The following is a 15,348-nucleotide window of genomic DNA, read 5'->3' on the forward strand; positions in this document are numbered from 1 at the left end:
GCGTATCGCAATATACTTCGTTCTTCTAAATTTCTATCACGAATTCAACAACGTATACATATATATATATATATATATATATATATATATATATATATATATATATATTACTGCGCTTTCGAATTTACTTGAGCTCTTGAAGCTCGGGGGAAAATGTTTTCTTACAAAAATTCATGTATTGACTAATAACAATATACATATATTTAAAAACAATTCGCATTCCATGTGCGGTCTTTTCATTTTCTTTTTTTTAACGTTGATATCAATGTATGTATATATATGTATGTATGTATATATGTATGTATGTATGTATAATGTATGTATGTATGTATAATGTATGTATGTATGTATCTAAGAGTGAAACGTAACGTTCGATACAATTTTTATTAATTGCGATACAATTTTCGTTTATGCGCGCTCGATAATTTTTTTTTCTTTCATTTCTTTCTTTTTTATTTGTCTTTTTGTTTTTGTTAACAATTCTAAATACGGAAAATCATTATTATTCGTGAAGACTATCGACCTATACCATTTTAAAGAACATGAATCATCTCGGCGATCTCAACGACACGTATTTGAATAATTTGTTTTTGGATTAAATTTTCTATTACTTTGTTGAGACACTTTGCATGCGTATATAAAGGATTAGACATAGATCGTTCCAATGAGATGATTTCTGAGACAACTCGCTTCATCGATTATTTTATTTTATATTAATATGTCTTCTTTTTTCTTTTCTGTCTTTCTTTCTTTTTTCTTTTTTTCTAAAAATTAACAAGAACCATCTTCGTTGAAATAAACAATGAAGCATTTACGAGAGATATAAAACAATGTTATTACAACTTAATTATAATCAATTAATTGTAAATTAATTATAATTCTTCTAATCTCCTAAACATAATATGTCATATGTCTTATTAATTTATGAATTATTTTTATTTGAAATCATTTCGACAAAAATCAATAATTTTTCACATACATTCGAAGTTACGAGATTTATTTTTTTTTTTTTCATGCACGCTCGTGCGAATGTTGGCCTATTGTCAGGGGCAATAATATTGTATGTATGTATTATGTTGTGAACATATTTGCCATTTGTTTTTTTTTTCATACTACGTCACGCGTATGAGAGTATTATAATAACGAAAGTCTCGTTTTACATTTCTTAATGATATTTCAATTAAAGAAAAAAAATATACAAATATACAATTAACGTAATGATAAATATGAATTATCTGCAATATATATCACGACGTTATTATTCCACCGTTGATGTGTAAAAGGAAGCACTCAGATTGCCTAACGAACAAAATTGTTCTTAACAAAGTTGTGGCAAATTTGTTAATTTCCCTTTAAATATTGCAAAATCTTATCAATTTGTGCTCGTCGAAAAATTATGTACACCGTGCAATAAATATGTTTCCTTATGCATGATTAATTTTACAGCTCGCAAAACTCGATGCACTGATCTTCGCAACTATAATTGAGAGGAAGAAAAAAGAACAAAAAAATGGCACTAAAGAATAATCAATCGATCATTCTTTTTTATATATGTTAACATCTAAACATGTCTAAATTGTTCGTTGAATCTCCTTGTCTCTTAAAAATACAAACTTCATTTTATCGCTAATTCTATATCTACAGACACTGGAGTGTGTGATCATGAATCGTTAATCACGTCGCATGAAATTATACATTCGTCGGCAAGTTGCAATCTCAGGAAAAAAAAAAAAAAAAAAAAAAAAGGAAAAAAAAACCAGATGTATTATGTCGTTGTAACACTTATCTTAAGTTTGTGCTGATCCATAGGTACCAGTTGGTGGTCGATATAGTTTTGGGAAAGTTAAAATCTGTAGACTGTTGAACGCGTATTTCCGTACTCCGATATTCTTCCATGTGTTCTCGCGTCGACATCCTTCGCTGGAATGAGATATAAACAATGCCGGTTACGAGAGTAATATACGGATTCGATGAATAACAAGTTTTATTTACCTTCGCATACAATCGAGCGCTCTTGTAAACTCGTGCTCCGCTAAATGATACTCCGTCGATAATATGTTAACCTGTTCTAAAGTGATCGACATGCCAGTCCTATCTTTGGCACTTTTGCAACTGGTAAATCTCAAGCCACGCATACGTCGACATATTTGCGAAGACAATTGCAATATCTCGACGTTTTTATTCACCTTAGCATGAACCGCTGTTTTTAAATTTAACATCATGTCGGCCAATGTATGACTCAAAGCAGATTTCGTACCAACTAAAAAATATGAGATATTTAAATGATTTATTATGAAAATTTATTATGAAAATATAACATTAGTTATACTCACGCCGAGTAGATGCTGGTTCCGTAGGCAAATTGAGTTTTTTGAATCTTAAATAATATTCATTCAGTCTATCGAAATTATCAATATTACTTTTCTCTTGTGGTTTAATAGTACCAAGACTTTCAGCCAAGGATGCCATTTCGTTAATACCTATATTGAAGAATACAGGTGTCACGTTGAAGGATAAGGTCTGTCTTGAGGAAGGTACTAATGGCAATAAAGAATATATAGCATCTGGTACTGGAAGTATTACTGTCAAAGCGGTCCGAGAACCGACTACACAAGGTAATGGAAGTTGAAAGGGCGTATAACCCATGTCTTCGATTCTATAGAAACAAATAGACAATATAAAAATCAAATAGGACAATGATTGTATTAATGTTAAAATTATGATTTATACCTAGGCTGAATACCACGTCTAGATAAAGTAAACGTAACGGTATGCATATCTTCAACTGCAACCGCCATGTCTCCCCACATATCAATCTCATCGCCGTAATAACTGAGAAGTCCCTCAAAAGAAACTAGAGGCCCAAGAGTCGTCAAAATTAATAGAAACATTGGATCAGGCCTTTGACACCATAGTTTTGCCATGATACTAGACACTAACGATGTAAGCTGAAAATTAATTTTGATGAATATAATTTGAGGATTTGAAGATTTAGGAGGAGAATATGTTGATAAATAAATTTACTGCCTGACTGAAACAAACGTCTCGTCTATATCGGACGTTACAAGCACGTTGAGCTGTCTTGGCATCCTCTTGAACTCGGAATACCGAATGCGTGAGCCTTGCAGTTTTAAGAAGCCCATCCATAGCCTGGCGCAGCTTTTTCATACTTGGTCTAAGTTCACTCGTCCAGTCTACGATCGATGCAAAGTCTAGACCTTCGATAAACTTGTTCCTCTGTCCAGAATTACTTTTAATCACTCTTGTCATTGAGTCAACAGCTTGGCACACTTTATCGGAAGACGTATTACAATAAATATCAGTAGTCCCTGATAAAGTTACACATTGTACGTTTCTTAGAAAAACTTTTTTTCCGAATAAGAAAGTCTTATAAATACCAAGTTGCTCGCGCGCGCGACTGATAATATTTTCAGTGACAACTAACTTCGATGTTTACATGATGACATTTATGAGGATATACATATGTGTGCATGTAGGGAGAGAAATAGCTAAGTATTGAAAAATAATGATATATGTACATATAAAACGAATTTGAACGATTATATGACGCGTTCGTACTAGCTTTAATTTCTTTACCTTCTTTGGCTTTGGAGAAAGCTGGCGTTGACTTTTCCATTCCGGGACTTGGTTGCTGTCGTGAGATGGAGTTGTGTGAATTGTCCAGCAACTTACTTGATTCTTCGCTCTGCAACGCATTCTTAGGCTGAATTGTCACAACACTTGCATTGTTTCGATTGTTCGACAGACATCCCTTGAGACTCTGCGATCGTCCTAAACTATTTTTGTTACGTAAACGTACAGCTGGACTGCTGCATCTACCGCAAAGGAATTTGACTTTTGATACCAGGCACATCACACTCGCTTCAATGTTTAGCTGTGTGAGATCCCAGGGTTCCGGCTCGTCCGTCGGTTTATAATAATTTGCAGACGGAGAGTTACACATTTTTTTCATGTCCAAGAAACGTTTGCCTTTATCGGTATCCTTTTTGATGTCATATTTTTCTTCATCGTCGTCGTTATTATTGCTTACCTCGTGATTGCCATTTTCCGTGGCTTCCGTTTCCTTTATATCCTGATCATTTTCTACTTCCGGAAATATAACGAAGTCTTCTTTATCTTCTTGCGTAGTAGTAGTGGTAGTAGTGGTAGTTGCAGTCGTTCCAGTAGTAGTAGATGTAGTAGTAACCGTAGTAGCAGTAGTAGAAGCAGTAGCAGTAGCAGTAGTAGTAGTAGTAGTAGTAGTAGTAGTAGTAGTAGTAGTAGTAGTAGTAGTAGAAGTAGTAGTAGTAGGTGTAGTAGTAGTATTTTCGATGTTGTCGCAATTCATGCTATTTCTAAATGTCAAAGAAGCATAGTTGTTTTTGGTATTTTCTTCGCACCAAGTATCTTGCATACATTCTGGGGTATCGGGAGTAACGAAATCATCAAAATCGGGACTCTTTAGATCAAAATTAAGTTGTTGCGTGATTCGTTTAAATGGAGACAAGGATTGATTAACTTTGAAATCTAATAAAGAACTATCTTCGTTCGTCTCTTCTTGAACCTTCGCTACCTTATGCTCTTCTAGGAAAGTCAAAGCTTCTTCCACAAGGCCTGGATCCCAAAGACTAAGCAATATTCTTGTCTTTGTTATCATATCTTCACATATTGGTAACATACCGCTAGTTTGCTTTCGTTTGGCAAGTTTCATCAGAGAACGCATTGCTTCTACGACATCTCTTCTTAATTGTTTGATAGCCTGAATGGCATCGTGTGCCATAATTATTTTCGATGTTCCTTGATACAATTGATTTCCTCGCGTTGGAGATTCTTTAAGTGCTTGTACAAGTCTGAAAATTTTTTGTTTTATTTTGTTTATTATTTCTATTATATAAGGATTAAATTAATGACAATAGTTACTTTATCAGTCCACCATTTTTACTCTTGTGAGAATGGGCAGTAAATGCACCTACACTGACAAAATCATAAAATCCACATTTATTCAATGTATCATTATGAACCCACATTCTTTGAAGATGCAAATTTAAAGGTGCAAATTCCAATGTTCGATCATTTCTACGAGATGATTGCTTGAAATAACTTCCTGCGTGAATGAAAATTAATTTATAAAAAAAAAAAAAATTCAATGCTATTACGTACACCGAAATACAATATATTTTAATTACCTTTAAAATCCGCTAAATTCTCCTTGGCTTGTGAATATAAATGTAAAAGATGAAGATGGCGATCGAGTAATTCAACTTGTTTTGTATGCCATGGTTCTCTTAATTCACCCATACCAGCTACTTCTTGAAGTAATTCTTTCTCCTCTTGTATCCAAATTCCACTGTTATCATTTATATTATTATTATTATTATTATTATTATTATCGATAAAGAAATCATGCATAGTCCAAAGAAAGTACTACTTACAGTAAATGTTGTGGAAACTGAAAGCATAATTTGCTTTCTGCCATAATTTCATGTACACATATGTCTCCACCCAGGCCTGAATGAAACCTATATATTAAAGTTACAAATGTTATCAAATATTTGTCCTAAAGTATTTATTTTACATTCAATTATAAAACTTATATACATTACACACCTATATGTCTGAATGAATGGATTGGCAAATAATAATTTCAATTGTCCTTGATGTGGAAGTTTTATTTTAGTTCCTAATCTTGGAGGTAATGATTGCGACCGTCTATGCGATAAAACCTGTAACTCCAATATAAATAAATTTAATTATTATCTCTTTTTGAATTATACAGATACGAGTAGAATTAGTAGTTTGTTAGTGTAAAAAAAAAAAAAAAACACCCACTACCTAAAATATTACTAAATACTGTTTGTGAAAATTATTTGTAGACACTTGTCCAAGCTACCTGCTGACTGTTTGTATTTGGAATATTTCTAGAAGGTGTACTTTCTGTACTATTTCCTTTGTCTTCAGCTTCCAGATTCCATACATTAATTGTCAAAAACCCAACAGTAGTTGTTTTAGCGGATTTTAAGGGTATTCGTAATCTAGGTGTATCTTGGATTGCGTTGAAAGTTACTATCGAACTTCCTATTGGTGTTGCCGTTTGACTTACTCTTTCTCTGACATCATAGGCTGTTATTCGTACTTTCGTATCAGAGCTAAGACCGTCGCTTGCTCTAAAGCTCACAGTTGTTAAAAATCCTGGATTGCTACTTCTCTGTAAGGCATATAGTGAACAAGTTGTTCTTGGAATTTGATATCAAAATAAAAATCAATACCTCGACAACTTCCGTTCGTGCATATTTGATCCATGTCTTTGAACGCTTCAATTGAACGTCTACTTCTAAAACAGGATTAGGAGGTCGACCATGTCCATCGCATAAAAGATTATCGCATGCTAGCGATACCTCACACATTGGTATTTCTGCAGGATCTAAAGTAAAATGATTCTAATAAATGAATATTTTCATTATTTCAGAATGTCAATTAAAGTCGATTTCAACCTGTAAAAATCCCACGTTGTAACCTCAGCATATGTATGTCAGTATCATGTTTGTGTCCACTAAAAGCTTCTATGCGTTGTCTCAATGCTAAGAGTTGACTGCGCATACACTCATAGCTAGCTAACTGCAATGCTTGTAACCAGCTATCTCGTTCTTCAGCTGAGTTTGCTCCCAATTGTTGGAACAAGCCACCATCAAATACTGAAAGAAATATTTACAATTTCTTCAATTCTTTTCATTTACGAATATAGTGAAATATTGAGTTCATTAAAAATCTTACCTATGCTGAATCCATATGGAATTTGATTTGTAGGTTGATCCAATCGGACACAGCACTGTTCCAGAATAATAACACCAAGCGGCTCTGACCACTGTTCTCTTGATTTGAAATAAAATAGGAGGTTTCCTCTTAATCTGCACCATCGTTCTAGACTTACTGTGAAACAAATTATAAAACATATATAGTTAGTTTTTCTGTATATTAATATTATATAATATTTTTTCTTTTCTTTTATTTTTTTAATTTTTTTTTTTCAAATAATTAAAACAATTATTCTTGCAAGAAAGCACTTTTCGATACTTATAAAGTTAGATTAAAAAAAAGATATTTCATTATTGTCAATATGGTATGAACAAAGTATATTTATTGTTTAAACATTGATTCATATTTATCGATGCACACCTCTAAGAGCTTTCTCATATGAACATTGTAAATTTTGTTATTAAAGATACAGAAATATTCTAACAGTTATGGTACATTTTTTTTATATGAAGCATTTGTGTTAAAACATTAATGCCTAATCTACCATCTTGTGTGTGCAGAATAAATTATACCACTCTAATAATTACTATACAGATATAAAAAATAACAATGGGGTATAGATTATATTGGGGCAATTGATATAAAATTTATAATAATGTTTAATTCAATAGTTGTTTAAATATAGGTGTAGCAGGTAAATAAAAAGTAGAATCTTTAGCAAACAACTATATCACTCATGCTTTTATTAAATACATGCAAAGTCATGTTTCTTCTAATAAGCTCTATAAGCATAATTTAAATTTACAACATGCACTGATTGCTACAAGTGAAAAAATTTATTTTTTATTAATCAAAAATCATTAATCATTTTTAAGCAAAATATGTGAGGCTAATTATGTTACTTGAACACTCTGATCTAATATAATATTTCTAAATATATTTGGAAACATCAATGGAAAAAGAAACAAATGTAAAAATTAGAATGATTAAAATTATTGTGCAATTTTTTAAGATATTAATTGTAAGGTATCGATTGTCGATTACCTTGGGAACATTAGTTAGATGAGAGGTATGTTATGATATATGATTGTGATACATAATGGTAAAATGCACTCGAATGTACCTTTACTTGTGCTGGCTGTAACGCAACTGAGGTCTCGTAGAGTCTTATGTGTTTTCCCTTTTTGTCTTTTGTTCTCAAGATTTTTACCTGTACCTGGAAATTGTATGGAGGTACTGGTAATCATTAATCAAAATCTAAGAACATACATATGTATCTGTGTGTATCATATGTGAAATGCATAACATAAATCTACTTTGTTGTAGGGATATGTAAGTGCTCAGGATAAATTTATAATATGAATTGAGATTGATTATTCTACTTTTAATATCTTTTAAAAGTTAAATTGATAAGAAATAACGTGTTAAAGTTTTGATGATCAATAATTTGACATATTCACTTGCCTACATAACCCTAAATTAAGAGAACGAATAGGACTTTTTGTTAAATGTGATTTTTATAATGAACTGTGTTATCATTTTTGTTAGTATAATACTATATGGAAGTAATTAACAACATTGCACTAATTCCTAGGAATTAAAAATATTTATTTCAAATTAATCTTTTACTTGCAAGGTCATTCTACAGTATGTCAAAATATTTCTATACTTGAATATAAATCAGCAGCTCTGATCATTTGGAAATAGCTAATATTAAACACAGAATTTTCTTAGCATTTATAATAATGAAGGAAATTCTCACTTTTCTAAATGAATGTCTTAAATCATTATTTATTAGTACAGGATTTGTGCATCGAATTTTCTTTCTTTTTTATAATGTAGAAAAGTAGGGAAATGATAAGTAGTTTTTTTTTAACTTCTTAAAAATAAATTACTATTACTATTATTATTCACCAAGGTATTATCAAATACAGCTAATTTTTATATAAATTATAGTAGTAATGGAATAAATTATTTTCAGCAAATTATTTAATACATGCATTCTTATTTAAAGATAATATTTTATCAACATTTCTAAGGGCTATAATATCTGAAATTATGAAATACATTATTATATATCATTATATATCATTATAGAATAATTACTCTAAAATATATATTTATCTGTCACACATTGCAAGCATATTTCTAAGCATATTTTGTTGGTTTTTTAAATCATTACATTACATCCATTCAAAAATTGACCAAGAACAAACTTGAAATTGCCATGAAATGATAACTTTACAACAAATAGTATGCGATATCGTTCATGCTCAGTAAAAGTATATTGGTAAAAGAAAGGGGCAACAATTATAATGCATAATATATAAATATCTATATATAGGATGTAAACTATAAATTTAATATTAATTTTTTATAAATTCATACACTGCACTAATGATATACATTGAAGATTATTATCTATGTAATAGGCTTATCATTATATCATAAGAATGATATGTTTATATATCGCTTAGATTTATTGTGCCTGAGAAAACATATATATATATATGTATATATATAATATAAGTTATGGGACAAATAAACATGCATATCTCTATATGCTAGAATATAGAGTTTCAGGACATTGCAATATGCATAACAATATTAAATATTTCTAAAATATAGGATGACTCACTCTCAGTTCTGCGAAAAAATCCTTCTTGGCGTTCACGAACGTATAAAACACCCTCCTTTTCAAATTTTTGAGACGGCTGAGTTGCCAGGGTCAATAACTCTTGTTTGTTGAACCTCATTTTAAATTATCTTTTCACACACATATTGTCACAGATCACCTAGTTCACTTCTGTGTAAAGTACTGAAATCCATACATAAATATTTTTTCAAATCAACGTCTTTAGTCTTCTATATAATAACCATATATCATTAAGAGTGTGGTTTGACGTAACATTTGATTTTGGCTTATCATTTGATCAATTATTATTCGTTAATAAGAAATTTAAATATATAAGCTATTGTATATGATGTATGTATGAGTTACAGAATATACTAAATACAAACATATAAGATGTTACAATGTTATTTCAATTTAATCAAAAATGAAACTATAATGGAATATATATATATATATATATATATATATATATATATAAATAAATAAATAAATGTAAGAAAATTAACGCTTATAAAAATCGACTCGTTTAATCAAAACAAGAATTGCACATCGATAAAGAAAAAAGAGGAGTTAAATATTTAAATTTCTAATTAAAAGAAATACATTTACCTGATCGATTGTGAAATTGAAAATTTTTTTCGGCGTCCTTCGTTCGATAGTAGAAACGAAGTATGATAATGAAAAAATATTCAACATTTTCATTTTACACATAGGAATCACTTTCTACAGATCCGATCGCAGAAACATTTTATGGAACAGACGTAATAGGCGTTAAGTTTCAAAATAATGTAATAAAATCTAAGAAGAATAAATGATAAGCTACGATTTTTATCTTAACATGTTTACAATATGATTTATCTATTAGTAAACCGGAGTCACACATTTGAAAACTAAACATAAAAATCATTGAAACGTCAAACCAATAGACACCATGTTCGTGTACCATTAACTATTTTTAGTCATGGAGGGTACTAACGTCAGTTGTATTATGCAGGGGGGCCACATTTACAGAACAAAGATAAAGATTTTTCTTTTAACTTGTTAGAAAGTGGGAGGGAAATAATGATAGAGAGAGGGAAAGAGTTATCTATCAATCTATAGAATTGATACGAACGTAAGATGTTTCTTTTTTTCTAATATTATGATATGAACAAAAGGTTTCGCGTGATATATTTTTTCTATAAAAAAGAGAAAAAAATTATGGAGGTCCAAAAATTAAAAGTTGAAAGAATGTGCAATAGTAATAAGTAGAATAATCGATTAATTCTAAGAAAATTTCTTACACACGTAAACTCGTAATATTTTTCAAAATGACATATCTAATATTATGGCGTGACGTAATAACGGAGATAGGCTTTTTGATTTTCTTATACACGCATGCACGAATTTTGCCTATCAATGGGGAGAAGAGGAGGAGATACAGAATCACAATAATAGTTCCATTGTATTCTGTCAGATGACGTTGCAAGTCAAGTCCGTCGATGCACCTGTTGGTATGCAATACCGTTCAACGTACGACGTTGAACGTTCTACGCGATATCATACGCTAGATAGCGCTACAAGTCTAACAATCGATTATTCAGAATCGATACTACTCGATTTTGAAAACGAAACTAAAATGTTTTGTAATACAAATTGATGAAATTTGTTTAATATAATATGAATATCAAGCATTTAGAAATATCAAAATCATCCTGCATTGATTTTCGTAATCGGCAAGTTCAAATAGAAAAAAATTTAATCAAAAACATTTAATTAAAAAAAAAAATATGTTCACCTTCTTGTTTTTTTTTCTTCTTTATTTCGAAATTATTTCTTTTTCTTCTTTTTTTCGGAAAGTTGTGAAAGAAAAAAATCTTTTGTCTAGATCAATTTAACGTACCTTTCAGATCTAGATGGATCATCTCTCGAAAGTTTATAACAACTTTATTCAGCATCTGTAGAAAAGAGCAAAGCTGGAGAGAGAGAGAGAGAGAGAGAGAGAGAGAGAGAGAGAGAGAGAGAGAGACAAAAAGAGAGAGAGGTTGTTTCGTGTTCCGAATGGAATAAGAGGCATTCGGATTTTACGATCGTTTCTTGGTGCAGCTCGTCGACGGCTTTATGGTGCGGAGAGATGACTAAAAATCGACAAACAATCTATTCCCTCTCTTGCATTGCAACGCGTGCGTTTAAGTTCGTTGTGTCGTTAGAGAAAGAGAAAGAGAAAGACAGAGACCGAAAGAAAGAGAGAGAGAGAGAGAGAGAGAGAGAGAAGCCGGACGATGATAAGTTCGCCCGAGGCTGTGGTGGCGGCGGCGACGACGGCGTCTTTCTCTGAAAATTTCGGCGTAACTCAAAAGCCAAGTCAAACATGGGCGTGTTTCACTGAGCGAGAGTCTGTCGGTAAATCCGGTAAAGCGACGAAAGCAAATCCCAACACGAGCGAGTCGCGCGAGTCCGACGTATAAAGCTCGCAACTTCTAATGTGTATGTTCGTACACACATCTAAACTTCTCGTAGATAAAAGGGGAGAAAAAAGAGAGAAAGAGAATGAAAGAGAAAGAGAAAGAGAGAGAGAGAGAGAGAGAGAGAGAGAGAGAGAGAGAGAGAGAGAGAGAGAGTTATAAAAGCGTTATTAACTTTACAGCACGAGAAGAACGTATTAAAAGATTCGTGTATTAAGAGCGATTTGAGTTCATACCTCTCTCGAGTTCACTATTTTCTCTCTTCCTTTATTTTTTCAAAAATATTTGTTTTTTCTTCCTTTGTATCTTCTTAAAAAATTGATCCATTCAATGAATCGACCAGACCTCGATTTCTCATCGGAAGAAATCTTCCGATATATTTAAATCCTCGATGAAGTAGAATTCTATCCTCGTTTACTATAATTTCAAGAATGACAAATAGAATTAGATAGATAAATAGATAGATAGATAGATAGACAGATAGATAGATAGATAGATAGATAGACAGATAGATAGAGGTAGAGGTAAAGAGAGAGAGAGAGAGAGAGAGAGAGAGAGAGAGAGAGAGAGAGAGAGAGAGAGAGAGAGAGAGAGAGAGAGATAAATGTAAAAAAAAGAAATGTACGAAGACTAAAAGAGATAATTTTCGTCGTCACACGACGCATTATCTCTTACGCTAATAATTATTAATGATGTCGCGTAAAAAAAAGTTCTGGAAAAGTTTTTTCTTTGTTTCCTTTTTTTTCCCCAGTCGTTTCACGTACGATGAGTACACACCTATGTAGATGGATTAACGACGATACCTGTCATTATGCTCCTCTCCTTATCGCGAAACGCGACAAGATTAGTTGACGAGATTAGCGTTGGGTGTTATTAGCGATATTAATAACACGACGTTTGTACGTTGAAAAGCCGCGCCTTATTGTTCCAACACACATATTATTTCTTTATAGTATCTTCCAGTTGGCCTATTCTCCGAAATGGAGCTAACACGAATCTTCCGGCACATTTGTTTTAATATTTTTAATATTTTCCTTTCGGAATTCTTAAAACATTCTTCATCTTATCGACTTATCGAAAGTTATTCGAAAAAGAATAACAAAAAAAAAGATATATACATATATCTATATATACTTAAGTATGTGTGTGTGTGTGTGTCATGTTCGTAAAAGGCAATGAAGGGGATGAGGCGGCATGGACGACGAGTCGAAAACCGTGCTCGGCTTTTACGGCACTCGCAATAAAGCTTAAGTCGCTCGTAGATTTGCGGCCGGAACGTAACATGTACACATGTAGGTATATATCTATGTGTGTATATATATATATATATATATGTATATGTATGTATATATGTGTGATGAAAGCGGCATTGCCAGAGCACAGAAGAAGCGAAGATGTCCGCGATTATTCGTGGCTTTGTCCTATGCCAATTTATATACCTTACGAGGAACAACCTTTTCTAAGGATAATACGAAATAAAGTCAACAAGGTCCTTCCTCTAAACGCGAGGATTATCGATTTGTGATTTTATTACGGTGATCGACGTGATTACACGATAATTGAAAGAAACATGACAGGAGTAAAAATTAAGATAAAACATTTATCTAAAACGATTACAATAATAAAATGGAACGAAAGAATTTATCGTTTTATTAAATTCCTTGAGATATTTTTATATAAACTTTTTGTCAAAATGTCAATACAAAGTAAAGAAATCGTCTGATCGGTCCTTTCCTCGTTATCTCGTTGAGATGAGAGAGAGAGAGAGAGAGAGAGAGAGAGAGAGAGAGAGAGAGAGAGAGAGAGAGAGAGAGAGAGAGAGAGAGAGAGAGAGACAAAGATGGAAAAAGGAGAAAGTGGGAGAGAGAAAGGTAGTTTACAGTACCAATTCCTAGGTACCTAATCTATCGGTCGAAAGGTATACCATGAAACAAGGTGGGATTCCTTTCTTTTCGTTGCTCGGAAGACTCGTGACAATATTTGTCGCGAGCCTGGCCCGAAGCAGCCGACGAACGCGATAGCGAGCTAGGCGGACGCGCGCGCTATTTGCCCTGGTAACATTCCCTACGGGAAGCCGTCTGTTTGTCGAGCCTTTGTTTCCGCCAGTTTCCGTTTCCTGCGCCAACAAGGCGGCACCTCTGTGATCCGCCGACTCACCGAATACGCGTCCTCTTCTTTTCTTTTCTTTCCTTTTCTTTTTCTTTATCTTTTTTTTGTTCTTTTACTTTTCCCTATTTTTTTCTTTTTCATTTCTTCTTCTTCTGTCTCTTTTTTATTTTTCTTTTTTTTCTTTTTTTTTATTTACGGAGAAACCAATCTCGCGATGATAACCTTCGAGAACCAGTTTTTTCGTTTTCTCTGTGATGATCTTTTTCTTTTATCATTTTTTTTTTCAATAACGAGAGCGTCGAATTCGTAGGATAAATATTTCCTTATAGAAATAAGATCTCATTGATAAAAATAATCGGGGATATAAAAGTATTCGTTTTATATAAGAAAAAATTGTTTGTTTGTTTTTTTCTTAGTTTCATGATTATCGTTATTGCTTCATCAAACTCCATCTTCATTTCTATCTCTTTCTTCGTCGAACATACGTCGAGGTCGAGCAGTGGCTGGAAGGATCGGAATCCACCCTCGCGTTTCGTCGGCGTTTTCTTTGTTGCTCATTGTCCCCTTTTCCCTTTAGCTTTAACGTTAGTAGCAACAGCAGCAGAAACAGAGAAGAAGAAGTAGAAGAAGAAGTAGAAGAAGAAGAAGAAGAGGAGAAGGAGGAGGAGGAGGAAGAGTCGGCAGTGAATCGAGATCTCGCGAGGGAGGCGATCGTCGCGTCCGCGTGGGATCGCCCAATGAAACGATACCGCGAGATTTTAATGGGCGTGGCTCCGAGAGCTCTACGTCGTGTCTGGGTCCGTGCTGGGACTCGTGATACCGGTGGGGGAAGTCGCGACGGTACGTTTGGTGGGGGTAGCTCGCGGACCCGAAGCCGCGCGAGTGAGCGAGTCGTCTAGGTGGGGGTAGGACGACTATACGACGGACTACTGTGCATTTCCCACGTGCCCTGGGAACCCCCGCGGCATCGCGTCAGCCCCCGCTCTTCTTCGCTCTCTTCTACGTCTCCTCCGTCTCCTCCTCCTCCTCCTCCTCCTCTTCTTCTTCTTTTTCTTTTTCTTATGTTCCTCTTTTCCTCCTCCTACGATAATTCTCGACTTTTTGTCTTTTCGATCTTTCCTTCGTTTCTCGATGAAATTATTTAGAAAAAAATATATTCGCGATTTATTTTTAAAGACGCGCGATTCTTTTTGAAATTCTCTAAGATCGTCTTTCTTTGGTGGTGGGTATAGCAGCTACCGCTGCCGCGGGGGGTAAGGTTTATGGCGAGAAAGAAGGATAGGCGAGGAGGAAGAGGAGAAGGAAGAGGATAGAGGTGGCCGAGGTCGCGCGCCCGTGCTCTTCGCGTGGGCGAAGAGGGATGCGCTCTCTTGGTTACGTCTCACGGTTACGAGGGCGGTCCTAATG

The 15,348-nt window shown here is 33.5% G+C and overlaps 1 protein-coding gene across 12 annotated transcripts; it reads right to left on the reverse strand.

The window, feature by feature from the left end:
- Positions 1-202: 202 nt before the first annotated feature.
- On the reverse strand, positions 203-10,742 carry LOC118448216 (inositol polyphosphate-4-phosphatase type I A). 12 transcript variants are annotated; one of them, XM_085657466.1, is made up of 17 exons: positions 10,672-10,742; positions 9,392-9,571; positions 7,877-7,969; positions 6,772-6,927; positions 6,492-6,692; positions 6,267-6,421; positions 5,890-6,205; positions 5,608-5,731; positions 5,433-5,519; positions 5,187-5,347; positions 4,921-5,104; positions 3,598-4,850; positions 3,025-3,329; positions 2,731-2,948; positions 2,334-2,656; positions 1,993-2,260; positions 203-1,920 (listed from the first exon to the last, which is right to left on the reverse strand). In XM_085657466.1, the coding sequence occupies exons 2-17, from the start codon at positions 9,507-9,509 to the stop codon at positions 1,788-1,790; spliced, it is 4,095 nt and encodes a 1,364-aa protein (XP_085513592.1). In that variant the 5' UTR covers positions 9,510-9,571; positions 10,672-10,742; the 3' UTR covers positions 203-1,787. The 12 variants fall into 12 exon arrangements, with proteins under 12 accessions (XP_085513592.1, XP_085513593.1, XP_085513591.1 ...); XM_085657467.1 differs by lacking the exon at positions 10,672-10,742 and adding an exon at positions 10,365-10,494; XM_085657465.1 differs by lacking the exon at positions 10,672-10,742 and adding an exon at positions 10,332-10,353.
- Positions 10,743-15,348: the final 4,606 nt, after the last annotated feature.

The sequence above is a fragment of the Vespa mandarinia genome, chromosome 5 (assembly GCF_050613455.1).
Source record: "Vespa mandarinia isolate Hongniang chromosome 5, ASM5061345v1, whole genome shotgun sequence".
NCBI classification, from domain to species: Eukaryota; Metazoa; Arthropoda; class Insecta; order Hymenoptera; family Vespidae; genus Vespa; species Vespa mandarinia.

Excerpts from the sequence above, each read along its gene's own strand:
- LOC118448216 (XM_085657466.1), bottom strand. The coding sequence starts at position 9,509 with ATGAGGTTCAACAAACAAGAGTTATTGACCCTGGCAACTCAGCCGTCT. Across the intron at positions 5,105-5,186 it reads GAATTTAGCGGATTTTAAAG|GAAGTTATTTCAAGCAATCA; the intron begins GTAATTAAAATA and ends TCATTCACGCAG. Across the intron at positions 3,330-3,597 it reads TTTCTCCAAAGCCAAAGAAG|GGACTACTGATATTTATTGT; the intron begins GTAAAGAAATTA and ends TAACTTTATCAG.